At 39.5% G+C, this 18587-nt stretch overlaps 1 protein-coding gene and 1 pseudogene across 3 annotated transcripts in view; one reads left to right on the top strand and one right to left on the bottom strand.

Moving 5' to 3' along the window:
• PAAF1 (proteasomal ATPase associated factor 1) overlaps positions 1-18587 on the top strand; it is a 34937-nt gene that overhangs the window by 4001 nt on the left and 12349 nt on the right. For both annotated transcript variants that reach the window (XM_080688145.1, XM_080688146.1), the window contains exons 4-9: positions 4292-4381; positions 9588-9686; positions 10740-10890; positions 12788-12982; positions 14741-14832; positions 17216-17331. In XM_080688145.1, the coding sequence (XP_080544271.1) occupies positions 4292-4381; positions 9588-9686; positions 10740-10890; positions 12788-12982; positions 14741-14832; positions 17216-17331 (743 nt within the window). The remainder of the gene's footprint in view (positions 1-4291; positions 4382-9587; positions 9687-10739; positions 10891-12787; positions 12983-14740; positions 14833-17215; positions 17332-18587) is intronic.
• On the bottom strand, positions 11372-11853 carry LOC308234844 (large ribosomal subunit protein eL24-like; annotated as a pseudogene). Its single transcript has one exon. The product of its transcript is annotated as a large ribosomal subunit protein eL24-like (transcript).

The raw sequence follows: 18587 nt of genomic DNA, 5'->3' as shown, positions 1-18587 counted from the left end.
TTTATTTATTTATTTTAGAGAGAGAGAGGAAGGGAGAGAGAGAAACATTGATTTGTTGTTCCACTTATTTATGCATGTATTGGTTGCTTCTTGTATGTGCCCTAACTGGGGATCAAACCGCAAACGTGGCATATTGGGATGATGCTCTAACCAACTGAGTTATCCGGCCAGGGCCAACATTCTTAATTTATATTCCATAAAGATCCCCTTTGGGTTGTGGTTGAAAAAAATTTATATATGTTCTGTTTGCGGGGGAGGGTTTGTTTAGCCCAATATATCTAAAACATTTCTATCTGTAATTAATGAAATTATTTTTTTGAAATATATTTTTATTGATTTCAGAGAGGAAGGTAGAGGGAGAGATAGAAACATCAATGATGAGAGAGAATCATTGATCAGCTGCCTCCTACAGCTGGTTCATAGGTCATAGGCCGACAGTCAACCATTGAGCCAACACCAGCTAGGCATAGACTCTAATTTTTTTATTGGAAATACTTGATGATGTGTTTAGGTTTTAAGAAATTACAGTTGAAAACATAGGTTCACATACTTAAAAAGTTTTCTAATAACTGAATCAACTATTAATTTTTAAATTAAACTTTAAATAAAAATTAAAAATTCAGTTCCTCATATGTATTGGCCATATTTTAAGTGTTCAATAACCTTAAATGGCTAGTATCTACCTTATTGTATGGCAGAGCATTATAATATGTCTGGCTAGGCCTTGATGAAGACCTAGGCCTTCATCAAGTACTTAATAGTTTTCTCATTGGTCTTTGAGAACCCATGATCTGACTTTCTTTACTCATTCTGATGGCTGCAGTCGTTATGCTCTGATGAGATGGGTAAACTCTTTTTTCTTTTTTTTTATGTAATTAAACTTTTTTAGTTGTAAAACATTTCTGGTATACTGACAAGAATAGAAAATACATTTTTTACATAAGATGTTTAGCAAATGTTCATTCATTACCCTCTGTGCAGGATGATAGGCTACATGTTTTTTTGTTGTTTGTTTGTTTTTAAAATATATTTTATTGATTTTTTACAGAGAGGAAGGGAGAGGGACAGAGTTAGAAACATCCATGAGAGAGAAACATTGATCAGCTGCCTCCTGCACACCCCCCACTGGGGATGTGCCTGCAACCACGGTACATGCCCTTGACCAGAATCGAACCTAGGACCCTTCAGTCCACAGGCCGACGCTCTATCCACTGAGCCAAACCAGTTAGGGCGGCTACATGTTATTATATATCTTATATTTGTTTTTTATAGACAGCTTTGGAATTGGAGAAAGTGTCAGAAGATCTGAGTCCAGCTCATAGTTAACTCTGACACTTACTAGCAATATGATTTTGGACAAGCTCATAGACAGACAACAGTAAGGTGATTACCAGAGGGATGTAGAAGATGGTAAAGGGGAATAAATGATGACACCTGAAACCTATATAATTTTATTAATCAATGTCACCAATAAATTCAGATTTTTAAAAAAGAAAAGATATTATTTTGGACAAATAACTTAATTCCCTGAGCCTCAGTTTTCTCATCTCATCTATAAAACAGAGATAAGCCCTAGCTGATTTGGCTCAGTAGATAGAGCATGAACCTGTAGACTGAAGAGTCCTGGGCTCGATTCTGGTTAAGGACACATGCCTGGGTTGCAGGCTTGATCCCCAGTGTGGGGCGTGCAGGAAGCAGCCCATCAATGATTCTCTCTCATCATTGATGTTTCTATCTCATCATTGATGTTTTTCTCTCTCTCTCCCCCTCTCTCTTCCTCTCTGAAATCAATAAAAATATATTTAAAAAAATAACAACAAAAAATCCTAGATAATATTCTACCTCATAAGCTGATTAGAGGGGAGTGAGACTGTATATGAATGAAACTGTAGAATATTACAAAAAAAGTTATTGTTGTTTATCAGAATAGTCTTTTGGGATTAGCATTTTTAATGTCCATTTTGTAGATAAATAGACTCATTAACCCCTAATAATCAAAGCTAGTTAGACTGCATGTCTGAATTGAAACCCAAAATATGTGTAACTAAAAGTATAATACTGCCTTGCAAGCCTACATTTTTCCCAGGTGTTTCACAGGTATCCATCCATAGCCTGGGTGCTGACTTCCTTTCTTCCCTTCATACTCAGGCCCTGATACAATTCTTACCTTCCAACATCATTGTTAATTTCTGCTGTGTACCTGTTGGGTCAGACAGTAAGTGCTTATGGTTGAACATTCATTTGTTTCCTAACTGCCATGAGTCACTTTGCTATTTGATGTTGCTACATTTTTCTTTAAAACAGATCTGTTAGTATGCTTAAAAACCTAACCCCGGAAGATAAAAAGTTTGACTTTGAATTTTACCTTAGTATGGAATACTCACACTCCCCCTTCCTATCCCCTCTCCCCTAAATTCTGTATATTTTGATACCTTCTGCAGCTTTTCTTTAAAATATTTTCATTAACAGCATGACTCTCTACTGCTGACATTGGAAGGTAGTTCAACATTTATCTTCCTTCATAGTATGTTTATGGGTCAAAGGTTGATTTGCAGGATTGATAAGCAGGAAAAAACCGCTGATTCTTGAATTCTTTCACGTAATTAGCCCAAGGAAATGAACTCTTTTGAGAACAAACCAATACTTAACAGAGGCCTGACTACTAAAGCTCTCAGAGCCCCTGCATCCTTTCCTGAAATGAATATTTAGCAAGGAGAGTTTAGCTGACGCTTTAGTTTTAGGTACAGGAGACAATTCCAAATCCAGGTCATCTCTCTGGCAGTGTGTGGGCTTTGTCACGGGTTAGAAGCAAAAACTCATTTAATGAAAGGCCTGCAGGCAGCCAGGCATAGATATGCTGGCTAAGAAAGTACTGTTTGTATAGATATTCTAATTGTGTTTTTAAAGGCGTAGAAGACTTGTAATAAGAACATATTGATTTTCAATGATAACAATATTATGACTTTGAAATGTTCTTTTTTTTTTTTTTTAATATATTTTATTGATATTTCACAGAGAGGAAGGGAGAGGGATAGAGAGCTAGAAACATCGATGAGAGAGAAACATCGATCAGCTGCCTCCTGCACACCTCCCACTGGGGATGTGCCCGCAACCAAGGTACATGCCCTTGACCGGAATCGAACCCGGGACCTTTCAGTCCGTAGGCCGACGCTCTATCCACTGAGCCAAACCGGTTTCGGCTGAAATGTTCTTTTTAATGAACTGTGAGGACTGTGCTTGTTGTACATAGATTAGCCTTATAAAGAAGTTCTGAAAATCTTGATTATTGAAGATATTTTAATTGTCCAGCAGAATTTTCAGAAACTTTGAAGTACTTCTATGGAAGAGATAATAGGTTTGGGGCCATTTGGTGAGTGCAACTCCTCAGCTGTGTATAGGAGATATGCCCTGAGATGTTGGTGTTGGTATTCTGCCGTTTAGAGTAAGGAATTGTCTTATCAAATCCTTGAGAAAGGGTTTGCTAAGCCTTTTATACCTCTACACATGCTACCTTGAAATACCAACATACTTACTTGTAATGGTTACAAAGACTGCCTTCGGCAAATCATGTCACCTGAATCTAACATCTGGTTCTAGGTATAATTTCTTACTCTGTCACTAGTGTTATTTTGCTAGAGTAGCTGGAAGATATGTGATAATGACCAGGCAAAACATATGGGGAGTTATAATACGGCTATGGATGTGATGATGATCAGTCTACAAAATATGTACAGCCAGTGTAAGTCCTACGTGGGAATGGGCACTGCAAGCCTGACCAGGCCCTACACATTGTAGGAGTGTACCATAATTTACTTTACCAGTTTTCTCTGGTAACTGTAGATGGCAGTGGTCTAACATTTTTTTCTAAAAGTTCTTATAGGCAGCAAGTTTACTTTTAGACTAGTCCTTTGTCTAGGTTTCAGGGCTGGTGCTGTTTCCTCATATCTCTTGATCTTGTTCCTTGCCCCACTGCTAATTAACAGTGCTGGTATTAAATTTTCTTCTAAAAAGTAATGTTCTCATGTTTGTCAGCTGTATTTTATTATTGATTTGGCTTAACATAAAAAGATAATGTTATCTCAGTGATGCCAATTAATTGCAGCCCCTGCAGTGAAAGGACTACTACTAGTACTCTATAAGGGAGTGATAGTTTTGTGGGCTGGGGAAGGAGGATTAGAGAGGACACACTTAAAAGATGAGAATTTCCTGTTGTCCTAATGATTTCTTTACGAGGCTTTAATTTCATTGGAATAGCTTTACTGATGTATTTCATCCTTTCCTCTCTGTTTAGAAAAGCATTCATATTTCATGTCCAAAGGAAAATGCATCTTCAAAGTTTTTGACACCATACACTACTTTTTCCAGAATTCACGCCAAGAGTGTAAGTATTTTGATAAAATGAGGAGAAATGTAATATCGTTAATTAATTTTCCATTTTATCTTCTTGTTTAGTGCTATAAACACTCATAATTAATGTGGTTCACTTCTTTGATTATAAGATAACAGCTGATGAAGTATGATAATGTTAGACAAAACTGGTACTTGGGACCACATCTGTAATAATAAAAGCGTAATATGCTAATTAGACTGGCCAGCCAAACGACCTTCCGGACCTCATTCCAAATGTCCTTCTGGATGAAGTCGCAGCGGCAGGGGCTGAGGCAGAGGCGGTTAGAGGCAATCAGGCAAGCAGGTGAGCAGTTAGGGGCGATCAGGCAGGCAGGCAGGCGAATGGTTAGGAGCCAGTGGTCCTGGATTGCAAGAGGGATGCCTGACTGCTGGCTTAGGCCTGATCCCTGGGGTCCCTGATTGCGAGATGGTGCAGGCCGGGCTGAGGAACCGCCCCCCCCCACTCCCCCCTGCATGAATTTCGTGCACTGGGCCTCTAGTAGAATATATGTACAAACCACTCACTGGTAATCTTAGAGAAAGGAATTTTGAAATGAAATTTTCTTATACATGTTTTAGCAGAGCTACTTACTGGGTTTTGGATAATGATGGTTGTAGCTGATGTTTGCATAATTTGCTACTGCTCATATTTTTGTCCCTTTGATTACAGGACAGGGACATTTTCTCAAAATTCCAACTATAACTTATTGAGGAATAATTTTTAAATGTCTTTGTGATAAAGCCCTTTCTACTACTATGGGCTTTTGAAAGCAGAAGTGAGAAATATGTAGATAAACTGGTTATATTAAAGCCTTCCACTTCTTATTGTGTGATAGGTATATTTTTAAAATAGCTGTTTTTCTTCCTTATTGCAAAACAAAGAAATATTTAGGGATGAAAATTTAAGAATTAGAAAACAAAGTGAATCACTCATTTTTTCTATATCCTAAAAATAACTTCTGTGAACTTTGTTGCTTAGCCTTTATTAAGAAAAATCATGATAGCCCTAGCCGGTTTGGCTCAGTGGACTGAGCGTCGGCCTGTGGACTGAAGGGTCCTTGGTTCAGTTCCGGTCGAGGGCACATGCCCAGATTGCGGGCTCAATCCCCAGTGGGGGGTGTGCAGGAGGCGGCCAGTCAATGGTTCTCTCTCATCATTGATGTTTCTATCTTTCTCTCCCTTTCCCTTCCTCTCTGTAATCAATAAAAATATTTAAAAAAAAGAAAAATCATGATAGCAATAGCTAACATTTATTGATTGTTTACTATGTGCCAGCATCATGCTAAGCTTTATGTATCATTATTTTACTTGTTCCTCTTAATCTTTTTTTCTTAAAATATTTCACCAAAATAGGTTTTACAGTACCTACTATTTTATAACTTGCTTTTTATTCCTTAATAATATATTATGTACATCATCCTATGCCATCTTTCTATGTATTCTTTTAAGAGTTGCATAGTATTCCACTGTCTGATTTTAATATAATTTGTTTTTCCAATCTTACATTACTGGACATTCAGTTACTTTGGGTTTATGCATTCCTATTTTGATGATATAGCTAACCCTTTCCTCACAAAGATGGGAAGAAATTAGTTTACTGTGTAAAAGTAGAGTTGCCGAGTCACAGGGAATGCAAATTATAAGGCTTTTGGTATGTTCTGACTGACCTCAATTTAACTGATCTACTCATCCAACTTTTGCTCTACATGCATTCTGTAAAACATACTGACTGGTGCCCACAGCATATTCTTAGTTTATAAACTCTTCTTTGAGGTCTGCCTATTCTGACACTACTGGGTAAGTTGAGTGCTTAACCACGGGTCAGTTGCACTGCCAGTTATATTGTTTTTGAAATTATGTTAATTAAGTATGTTAAACTGATGACATATGAGTGTGAAAAGGCAGAGAGTGATTATGTCTGAAAACTAAATTGATTGCTTTGTAAAGACTTGGTAAAGAAGAGTTTTATTTGTTTTGTTTTTAACTGCTATTATAGTATGTGTGAGCAAGGTAAATGCAAATTGTTAGGGAATATATATTTTTTTAAACACTAGTTGAATTTTTGTTCATAGATTGCTTTGTAAGAGTGAACAAAGACTTATCTTACTTAAGAGAAACTAGAAACTGTAAATTATGCCTTGGGTTATAGTTTATTAAAAGAAAGTCAAGCCCTGACCGGTTTGGCTCAGTGGATAGAGCGTCGGCCTGCGGACTGAAAGGTCCCAGGTTCCATTCCAGTCAAAGGCATGTACCTTGGTTGCGGGCACATCCCCAATAGTGGGTGTGCAGGAGGCAGCTGATCGATGTTTCTCTCTCATCAATGTTTCTAACTCTCTATCCCTCTCCCTTCCTCTCTGTAAAAAATCAATAAAATATATTTAAAATAAAAAAATAAATAAAGAAAAGAAAAGAAAGTCAAGTTTAATACTGTCAATAAAAAATAAACTTAAAAGTAAATAAATAAAAAATAAAAGAAATTCAAGGTGAAGCTTCCTTGTAATCAATGGACTAATGAAAAGATTAGTGAATTTTAATGTACATTTATATATTTGAGTTCAAATAAAATGTAGGTATGTATGCATCAATTTCCCATTATTTTTCCTACTTTAACTGAAATTTTTTATTAACTGACCTATCACTGGGCTCTATCCATTGACTAAAAAGGCTCTTACTGTATTGCTTTTATACCAGTCTGACTTAACATACTCTCAATATTGTGTATTCAAATTTTTAAGTTTTACCTATTTGAGATAGTATTTCATTGTTATTTTAATTTGCATTCCTTTGATTAATCATGGATTGACCACTTTTTCATATATTTATTGGATATTCTTCATATCATTTGCCCATTCTTTAAGTGTGAATTTCTTTCTTTATTGGTAAAAGCTCGTATATTAAGGGTATCGGTCCTTTGCCATATATTTTGCAGATCATTTTTCTAGCTTATTGTTTATTGTTGTCTTTTGACATACAGATATTTAATATATCTAGAGAATAAAACCTATCAATTTATTCCTTTATGGTAACTGTCTTTGGAGTCTTGCTTAGAGTAGTACATGATTATATATATAAAGTTACTTTAGTTGCATAATATGATGGATGAGAACATTGACTCTAGAGACAGACTCATTGATTTGACTCCCAGGATTCTGCCACTTACTGTGTAACCTTAGGCCACTTACTTAACTCCATGTGCTACAGACTGCTATAATATGGCGGTAAATATAATATATATCTTTAGGGTTTTTATGAGGATTGAAGCAGTTAGAACTGTGTCTGGAGCATAGTAAGCATAATATAAGTGTTTGTTAATTAAAAGTGTAAATATAGTGTTTTCTTTTAATTTTTTTTAATATATATTTTATTGATATTTTACAGAGAGGAAGGGAGAGGGATAGAGAGCTAGAAACATCGATGAGAGAGAATCATCGATCAGCTGCCTCCTGCACACCCCCCACTGGGGATGTGCCCGCAACCAAGGTACATGCCCTTGACCGGAATCGAACCCGGGACCCTTCAGTCCGCAGGCCAACGCTCTATCCACTGAGCCAAACCGGTTTCGGCTTAATTTTTATTTTTAATATTTTACATTTTAAACTTTGTTTTTGTTATTTGGTTTGAAGTAGAGATCTAACTTAATTCTTTTTTAAATGATTAGCATGTCACAGCACTATAAAGTAATTCATCCTTTATCTCACTGGCTTGAATTGTCATCTTTATCCAGTATTTAGCATTGTCCCATTGACCTGTCTGTTCTTTTGTTTTGACTAAGGAATAGATCTTTAGGTTTAGACTCTGACCTAGGTTTCTATCCTGGCTCTATATAATGTATTTGAAAGTGTTTTATAAATGATAAAATGTGATATAAATGTAAGTTGTCATAATTCCTAAAATTAAATGTTCCACAATTAAGTTAACAGTTCTTTTATTCTGAGAAACCAATTTGAAGAAGAAAAAGTCTTAGAAAATGTTAGAGTTGACATATCACTTTAGTTCTTGTTAATCCTATTCATTATGGCTTAACTGTCAAAGAGCAAAGTAAAATGGAAGGTTGGATAATTACTGCAAAAGTCCCTACTTTTTCCTTAATTTAGGTCATATGGGAATCATTGTTGCTGGGAATATGTCTCAGTCTTACATTTCTGAAATACTTGCAACTGGGTGTTATTAAATAAAAAGGGTATGTATTTATGAATGTATATGAAGGAGACTTGGCATTCTGATCATGGCTTATTCATGAAGTGATTGCTTATATTGAAACCACTTAAGTAAATCTGGGGATTCTCTTATTCTGAAACATACACATACACATACAATTAGGATTTTACAGAGGAAATGTGAAGTAGAAAATTGAAAGCAACTTACTTTGCTTTTCCTTGAATCCTTTTGGAGCATCTTGGAAGACTGTCTTTTGTGTAAGTGGGTTCCTAAGAATTAGGAGTGGTATATTAATTTTAAAATAAAATAGCAAAAGATGGAAAATGATATGGGGATAGGGAAAACTTCGTAGCTGAAACAGGAAACTATAGATGATTATAAGAATACTAGAGGCCTGATGCACAAAATTCGTGCAGGAGTAGGCCTTCGCAGTCCAAGCTGCCTCCGCCCTTGCAGCCCTGCCCCCCGCCCACTGGTCTTTTCGGAAGGTCATTCTGCCATCCAGTCTAATTAGTATATTAGCTCTTTAGCATATAGGATCTTTTTGAGTGTTTTTTTCTGTTTTGTTTTGTTTTGGCTTAACAGAAATTTATTTTCTCACAATTCTGGAGGCTAATGTTCAAGATCAAGGTTTTAACAAAGTTGGTTTTTCTGAGGTCTCTCTCCTGCTGTGTCTTCACATGGTTTTCACTCTGTGTGTTTGTGTCCTAATTTCCTCTTTTTACAAGGACATTAATCATATTGGATTAGCATATAAACAATCTTATTTTTACTTCATTATCTTTTTTTTTAATCTTTATTGTGGAAAGTATTACATATGTCCCTCTTTCCCCCCATTGACCTCTCCCAGCCTGCCCCTTTTGTTTCAATAAATAAAAGGTGTTGGCTTTACCCTTGTTGGGAGATTGGTGATAAGTCAACCTTTACATGAAACACATGTCCTTTGTGTTGGGATAAGTCTTGGAGGAGTGTGAAACATGCGTCAAGGGAAGAGGAACATTTTATTATTAGTAACTCTGGTTGTTTTGTCTTTTGAACAGATAACATGCCTGGACATTTCCAGTGGAGGAGGCCTTGGTGTGTCTTCTAGTGCAGATGGGAGCATGAAAATCTGGCAGGCTTCCAATGGAGAACTCAGAGTAAAGGCTTTGGATACACTTTCAGGGTCTTATACATGAAGGGTAGTCTAAGAAACTTTAGACTGGGTCATGGAAAGAAGAGTGTCTCTTTCTATAAATATAGTACAACTACACTTCAGTGGATCTTTGTTCCCTTTTTAAATTTGAAAACCATCCTCAAGCTAGGTGATTTGCCAGAACAAATTGGGGCTGGGACAGTGAATGTCTAAGTGTGTGGTCCCTTGGTATGAACTGCCTTCAGTGATGGTTTCTAAGATAAGAGTAGCTAGGCTGTTACATTAATTATATGGCATAGCCCCCCAATCTCCTCAGCTGCTGCTGCTTCTTTTTTATTTTTATTGATTTCAGAGAGGAAGGGAGAGAGATAGAGATGATGAGAGAGAATCATTGATTGGCTGCCTCCTGCACGTCCCCTAATGGGGGGGATTGAGCCTGCAACCCGGGCATGTGCCCTTGGCCTGAATCAAACCTGGGACCCTTTAGTCCCCAGGCTGATGCTCTATCCACTGAGCCAAACCGGCTAGGGCCCTCCTCAGCTTCTTATATGTAGAACTAGACTTAGGATGGCTGTGAGAGCCGTGGAGTTCAAATCCACATCTGTAGCCAAAGCCGGAAAGGGAGCCTAGCTCTTAGAACACTACCTGGTAGACAAATGAGCTAAAGAGAAGGAGCCATTTGGACCTCCTTCGTTTTAAAACCCAGCATGTGTCCGAAGCCGGTTTGGCTCCATGGATAGAGCGTCAGCCTGCGGACTGAAGGGTCCCGGGTTCGATTCCGGTCAAGGGCATGTACCTTGGTTGCGGGCACATCCCCAGTAGGAGGTGTGCAGGAGGCAGCTGATCGATGTTTCTCTCTCATCAATGTTTCTAGCTCTCTATCCCTCTCCCTTCCTCTCTGTAAAATATCGATAAAATATATTTAAAAAAAAAAAAAAACCCAGCATGTGAGTATAGCATGTAGATATTTCATTTAAGGGATCAAGGGTATGGGAGGTAAGAGAACATCAAGGGATGGACAAGAGAACTAGCCTGGAATTTTCTTTTGTTTTTCCAGAGAGTATTGGAAGGACATGTGTTTGATGTGAATTGTTGCAGGTTTTTCCCATCAGGCCTTGTGGTTCTGAGTGGGGGAATGGATGCCCAGCTGAAGATCTGGTCAGCTGAAGATGCTAGCTGTGTGGCAACCTTCAAAGGTCACAAAGGAGGTATGAAGGGTGATTGGAGAAAGTGGGGTGCTATTTGTCACTATCTCATTCTACCTCTTTCCACCTGTTGCTGTGTCAGGTGAGGGTAGAGATTCAGTTCACCTCTGAACCCTGCTGACAATACCTAGCTGGGCCTGGTCAGTGTCACTGGGGAAATTGGAGTGCTGCCTTCTGCTTCCTTGGGTGGAGTGCTGTCATTCCCTATTCAGCCCCACTGAAACCTTGGGTGAGGGGGAGGTAGCAGTTTTCCTCTTGCTATTGGAGTGGGGTGGATATGGCCAAAAGATTTTCTGTTCTGAAGGCTACCCCTTTCCCAGTCTTTTGCGAGGGGCAACAGACTTTTTTTGGAGTTTGTTTTTTTTTTAAACTGTGCCTGGTTTTTTATTTTTATTTATTTATTTTTAAAACCCAGCATGAGAGTATTTTTCCTTATTTTTTTTAGTTATAGTCAGGTCTTTATTTAAGAATCTCATCTGCCAACTTAGCATTTTCCACCAACACGGGGAGCAGAAACCTTCACAGGCTTCACCATCTTCTGCTTAGGTGCTGCCTTTGTGGGAGCCTGGTCAGCAGCCAGTGCTGTCTTTTTAGATGCTTGTTTAGCCCTTTTTGCTTCCTTGGCAGCCCTGATAGCTTGTTCTTCTTGAGTTTTCTTAACTTCAGGGTTCTGGTTCCTCTTGGCCATGATATTAGCAAGAAATGCACCAGTGTTGGCCCTCTGGGATTTGACTGCATGGCGGGTTCTTTTCTTTTGAATTTCTTCCTCCTGCCCCTTTTTGTGCTTTTTTTAGTAGAGGACAGTCCAGTTTATCTGTCAAGGATTCCTCTTGGAAAGCAAGGCCAACTCGCATTTTGCATTAAGAAACTGGAAATCCTTTCCTGTTGGAAATCCTTCCTGGCATAGCGCCTCCCATGTCTGGGGTAAATCTTGGACCCACTGAAACTGCACAGCTCAACCTTCATGGCTGCGGCTGCCGGAGGGAAGGAAAGATGGTCCTGTGTCTGTTTTTTTAACCAGTTGCATGTTGCAGACTTCTGCAGAGTCCTGTCCAGCTACAGAGCAATAAGGAAGCAATAAGGAAGTCCAGGGAACTCATTGCTCAAGTCCTGAGGTCCCTAGATGGTCTGCCTTCTTCTTTCCACCCTTCAGTCTTCCTAGGCTTGGGTGTTATGTCCAGGTTTTTTTAATTGTGAGAGGAAGAACCTGGGAGGAATGGGGTTACTCCATCTTGGCTGGACCAGAAGTCACATCCTTTCTTTTAAGATGAAGAGACTAACCCTTTCAATTAGTTCTCAATGGAAGCACCAGGATTTTTTTAAAAATATATTTTATTGATTTTTTTACAGAGAGGAAGAGAGAGGGATAGAGAGTTAGAAACATCGATGAGAGAAACATCCATCAGCTGCCTCCTGCACACCTCCTATTGGGGATGTGCCTGCAACCAAGGTACATGCCCTTGACCGGAATCGAACCCGGGACCTTTCAATCCGCAGGCCGACGCTCTATCCACTGAGCCAAACCGGTTAGGGCCACCAGGATCTTTTTAAAAGGGACTTTTCAAATGGAACTCTCTAAGATGTCTACTTAATTTTTGTTTAAAAAATAGTTTTTAAAGCCAAAATAAAATCATGAAAACCACTGCTCTAGGACACCCCACTAAAAATTAAATCCAAAGCTTTTTCCATGTCTGTCTCTCACAGCTAGTGTTTAAACTGATGGGAAGCAGGGACTCTGTTCTATTTATTTATTTTTCTAGCACTTGACCGTGCCCAACATGTAGTATATATCCAGTATGTTTGTGAAGGAATGAAGTCATTTATGCAGATCTGTCTTCTCTGCCCTTGAAGTTCCTTTATCACTTATTCTACCTCAGGATCTTTTTTTCCCTCTTGCCAGGTATCCTAGATACAGCCATTGTTGATCGGGGGAGGAATGTGGTATCTGGTTCTCGAGATGGAACAGCACGACTTTGGGATTGTGGGCGCTCAGCCTGCCTGGGAGTCATTGCAGACTGTGGTTCTTCCATCAATGGAGTGGCTGTGGGTGCTGCTGACAACTCCATCAACCTTGGCTGCCCTGAGCAGATGCCCAGTAAGTTGATAATGATCTATGAGCTATTTTGTTTTCTTAGGCCCCTTCAGTATTTGCCTTAGTTTCTCCTTTTCTTCCTTGTCCTTTTTTGCTCTGTAGCTGGTATTTCTATTTTCACCATAAGATCAATATTATTGCAAACCTACTCTGTTTCTGTTGCTTTAAAATCTACAAAAGAACTATGTGTCATAGTTATTGCATTTGCGTAATTACAATTTAATATCAGATTAGATGAATCGCCCTAACCGGTTTGGCTCAGTGGATAGAGCGTCGGCCTGTGGACTGAAGGGTCCCAGGTTCGATTCCGGTCAAGGGCATGTACCTGGGTTGCGGGCACATCCCCAGTAGGGGGCGTGCAGGAGGCAGCCAGTCGATGTCTCTCTCTTATCGATGTTTCTAACTCTCTATCCCTCTCTCTTCCTCTCTGTAAAAAATCAATAAAATATATTTAAAAAAAAATTAGATGAATGCCTATAAAACAGAGAACAATAAATTTTTGGCTGAAATAACTTAGTGATTCTTGGAAGAAGACACTGTTTTGGGTTAGTGTTGATGTGAAAGGTGTCAAAAGGAGTTGACTTGAATCTTGAAGGATGGATTCCAGGTGGACAGACAAGAATAAGAAGATGGGAGGATGGGAGCTAGGGCAGGGTCTCCACGTTGGCCTAATCCAGTGTTACTTCTCTGTGCTTTTCTTTCTGAATTTTCTACAGAGTTCAGTGTCAGCCCCTCTTCCCAGGAAACTTTTCTATCTTGGCTTCTGTGATACCACACTATACTGCTTTTCTTCCTATCTCACTGGCAGCTGATTCTTAGTCTCTTTTATAAATCTCCTTTATTCTACCTTTAAATATTGGAGGGCCCTCTGCTCTAACTACAGTTTCTCCCTGGGTGATCAATGGCTTTAAGTATTGTATTTAAGCTGGTGATTTCCAAAAGTACATCTAAAGTATAGGCCTCTCACCTGTGTTTTAGACTCTGTTTAGATGTCTAGTAGCTCAAACTTACCTTGTCTGACAAGGAGTGTTTTATTCCTTCCCCCATCCCCAATCCGTTTTTCCCCATCTTGCCATTGCTCAAGCCCAAAGCCTAGGATTCATTCACAGTCCAACCCTGCCTTTCCTCATGTCCCACATCAGCAAAGTCTTATCTACCTTCAAAGTGTTTTGAATTTTTCTACCTTGCTGTCTCCCTCCCATTCTCCCTCCTACCAGTATCCTGATCCAATCTATCATCATCTATTGCTTGTACTATTATCTTATAATCCGTTCTCCTCAGAGCAACCATTGTGGTCATTTAAAAAACATAAATCAAGTCGTGTCACTGTTCTTTGTCCCTACTCTTCTCCAGTGGCCTCCTTTTACACATATATTAAAATCTTAACCCTTTACCATGGTTTATCACAAACCCTTACACTGTCTGACCCCGGTGTGGCTCAGTTGGCTGGGCGTCATCTAGTGCACCAAAAGGTTGCCAGTTTGAGTCCCGATCAGGGTACATGCCTGGGTTGTAGGCTCAATCTCCGATAGGGGGCACATAGGCAGCAGCCAATCAATGTTTCTCTCTCTGTCTCTCTCTCTATCTCTCTCTTTCCCCCTCTCCTTCCTTGCTCTCTTTAAAATTTAATAAAAATATATTTTTTAAAAATTAATGAGTGAATCACTAACAGAGTAATTCAATAAACAGCCATCAGTGTCTTGCTTTCTGGGTACTGCCAGCTGATCAACCAGTTATTGACAAAGCTCATCTGTCATGCAGGTGAACGGGAGGTTGGAACAGAATCGAAAATGCTGCTGTTGGCCCGGGAAGATAAGAAGCTTCAGTGCTTGGGACTACAGAGCAGGCAGCCGGCAAGTGGTTCCTCTAAGTTCTTTGAACTCTGGGGAAAGCTGGGTCACTCTGATTCTTGGAAGGCTGTTTTAGAAACACTTCTACATGCACACTGTGTTCACCTTTTGAGGAAGCTGCATGAGTGAGAGGCAGTTCATTGTAGTGATTAATAGCATGGGATTTAGAATAGAGCAACATTTAAATTCCAGCTCTTCCACTTAATGGCTATGACATCACACAAGTTACTTAACCTGTCTGACCCTCAGTTTCCTCATCATTAAACTGGGCCTGGTAGGACTTACCTCATAGGGTTATGTGATGAGGCTTACATGCTCTACCGCAAGTCACTTTCCCTCGGGGCCTCCGTGTGCTGTACATAAAATGATAGGTTGTATAGATTCCTTTCCACCTCTAAGGTAACATGAAGAAATTCTGAGTAAAGAACTCACACACTCAGGGCTCTAGATAATGATCAGAATATCTTTTATAGAAGAATTAGTTGAATTTTCTTCCTTCATCCTCTGAAGTTTTGCTGAGCATACTGTGTTCTTAATTAAACTGAGTTCCCTGGGATTAGGTTTTTCAAATTTCAACTCCATCACCAGATAATTTTAATGATTTGGTTTAGCCATAAGTTGTGTATTTTCTTTCTTTTTTTTTTTTTAAATATATTTTATTGATATTTTACAGCGAGGAAGGAAGAGGGATAGAGAGCTAGAAACATCGATGAGAGAGAAACATCGATCAGCTGCCTCCTGCACACCCCCCACTGGGGATGTGCCCGCAACCAAGGTACATGCCCTTGACCGGAATCGAACCTGGGACCCTTCAGTCCGCAGGCCGACGCTCTATCCACTGAGCCAAACCGGTTTCGGCCATAAGTTGTGTATTTTCATTTTATCTCCTTAGTTCATTGTATTGGTGATGTTTCCATATTCAGAGTTGTTCCAGGAACATCACTATTTTTTGTCATACTGCCTTTGCACTCTGAATTTCCATGCTGGCTTTTACTTCCAAAGGGAAATCAAGGATTTTTGTTTTGTTTTGCTTTGTCTTTCCTTTTTAGAACATTCAAGGGAGAAATGATCAATGTCAGCTAACAGTAAGGAATAATAAAAATCTGATAATTTCTTTTCTCAAGTACATAGGGAGAATTGTGATTCTTTAAGTTGCCAGTTTATTTAAGGTTGGTTTTTTTTTTTTCTACAAATTATCTCCCTTCAAAATGTGGTTATAAGTGACATGAAGCAAATCTTAAATGTGTGCATTGCAAGTGTTTCTCAAATGGAAGGTTGTAATGAAAAGAGGGAAAAGAAGGATTTTTGGTGTTGAGGATTCTGTGAGTCATTGGTTGAGGGGTAGTAGTTTGAAAATTGCTGCCTCAGACTATGGTATTATATAAACTGCTGAAGTCCTCAGCCAACCTCAGGTTCCTGAAATCCTGGGAGTGCTTCTTTCTCAGTTGTTGGTGAGGTGAGGGCATGGTTTAGATTCAGGGGTGGGCGAACTTTTTGACTTGACGGCCACAATGGGTTCTTAAACTGGACCGGAGGGCCGGAACAAAAGCATGGATGGAGTGTTTGTGTGAACTAATATAAATTCAAAGTAAAGGAGCGGAGGGGAGAGCAAGAGAACCCTCCGCTCTTTCAGCTCCACGGGCCGGATAGAACAGCCGAACGGGCTGGATCCGGCCCGCGGGCCGTAGTTTGCCCACGGCTGGTTTAGATCAATAATGCTTAAAGGGCCCTGGCCAGTTTGGCTCAGTGGATAGAGTGTCAGCCTGCGGACCGAAGGGTCCCAGGTTCGATTCCAGTCAAGGGCATGTACCTCAGTTGCAGACTCTTCCCTGACCTGGGCCCAGGCCCATGCAGAAGGCAATCAATTGATGTGCTTCTCTCACATCTATGATTCTCTCTGTCTTTCCCTCTCTCTTCCACTCTCTCTAAAAATCAACAGGAAAATATCCTCGGGGAGGATTAAAAAATAAAAATAAGTAAATAAAGCAGGAAATTTGATTCTTTTTTTTAAAAACATATTTTTATTGATTTCAGAAAGGAAGGGAAAGGGAGAGAGAGAGAGAGAGAGAAACATCAATGATGAGAATCATTGATCGGCTGCCCCCTGCACACCCCCTACTCGGGATCGAGCCCGCAACCCGGGCATGTGCCTTTGGCCAGAATCGAACCTGGGACCTTTCAGTCTGAAAGCCGATGCTCTAGCCACTGAGCCAAGCTAGTGAGGGCGGAAAATTTGATCCTTAAAAATAAATAAATAAAAGGAATGCTTAAAGGGGGAAGAAAGAAAATATCTCTAAAAATAGTAAAATTTTTATTTTTTGGTGCCTGTTTATTCCTGGAAACAGATTAAGCTTTAACAGCATTTTTGTCTCCTACTTGTTCCCAGGTATTCCTCTTTATTGGCTCAGATGCCTTCAACTGCTGTACTTTTCTCTCTGGCTTCTTGCTCTTGGCTGGGACACAGGATGGAAACATTTATCAGCTGGATGTGAGGAGTCCAAGGTGAGTCACCATTCCTTTGCATGATGTAGACCTTCTACAGAGTGGAAATTTTTTTGGCTTTAACATTTAGCCTAGCATATAGGTGATTATTGAATCAAGGATATATTTTTCCATTTATAAAGGTTTTCTGGTGTGAATTATCTGATTGTTCTTCTTATTACTAGAGTCCTTATTATCATTCTTGGAATCATCAAAAGGTGGTTTGATTCCTATTATCATGAATGTCCTATTGTGGTGATTGCTTTGAAAATCAAGGTTAAATCATGAACTAATATTTCACTTTAAAATTGTGTAAAACTTAATTTTAAGGAGCTCAGTAATTTTCTTGATGGCATTAGATCTGGGTTGGCCTAAAATTGATCATTTTTCAGTTTGAAATAAGCCAGCTCTTGCCCTAACCGGTGTGGCTCAGTGGATAGAGCGTTGGCCTGCGGACTGAAGGGTCCCAGGTTCTATTCCAGTCAAGGGCATGTACCTTGGTTGCGGGCACATCCCCAGTGGGAGGTGTGCAGGAGGCAGCTGATAGATGTTTCTCTCTCATCGATGTTTCTAACTCTCTCCCTCTCCCTTCCTCTCTGTAAAAAATCAATAAAATACATTAAATTAAAAAAAAAGAAATAAGCCAGCTCTGGTTCTTTATTTAGCTTTTATCATAACCTATCTCAAACAGGCCTTATTCTGATCTTAACGCTATCCAGAGAAAACCCCTCTGTCCCAGGATTTAACATGTCTACACCTTCTTCCTCTCTCTATTTCCTTCCTTTGTTCAACTGATATTTATTGAATAGCTTCTGTGGGCACCAGGCCTTGTGCAGGGCACTGAAAACCAGACAAGATATAGATTCTGACTTTGAGGCATTTGGAGTCTAGTAGTAACACCCAACAAGTAAAAGATTGTCATGATGCAGAGTGATCAGTGGTCTGACAGGGATATGAGGAAGCACCAAGGAGAGGGAAGAAGGTGAGATTGCTTTCCAAGGAGATGAGGCTTTAATTGCATCTTGTCCAGTAGGGAGTTATCAAGTAACGAAGAAAGGGTAGAATAGCATATAGAGAAGCATGAAGGCACGTGAAAGTATGGCACTTTCAGGGACCTCTGAATAGTTTGATATGACAGATATGTACCCTGCAGACAGGGCAACAGACAGGAAAGTGGGAGTTTGCTTAGAAAAGACTTACATACCAGCCGAAACCGGTGTGGCTCAGTGGATAGAGCATTGGCCTGCGGACTCAAGGGTCCTGGGTTCGATTCCGGT

Source organism: Plecotus auritus, assembly GCF_963455305.1.
Source record: "Plecotus auritus genome assembly, chromosome: 9".
Lineage (NCBI taxonomy): Eukaryota > Metazoa > Chordata > Mammalia > Chiroptera > Vespertilionidae > Plecotus > Plecotus auritus.
This window is presented reverse-complemented; position numbering and strand designations above follow the sequence as displayed.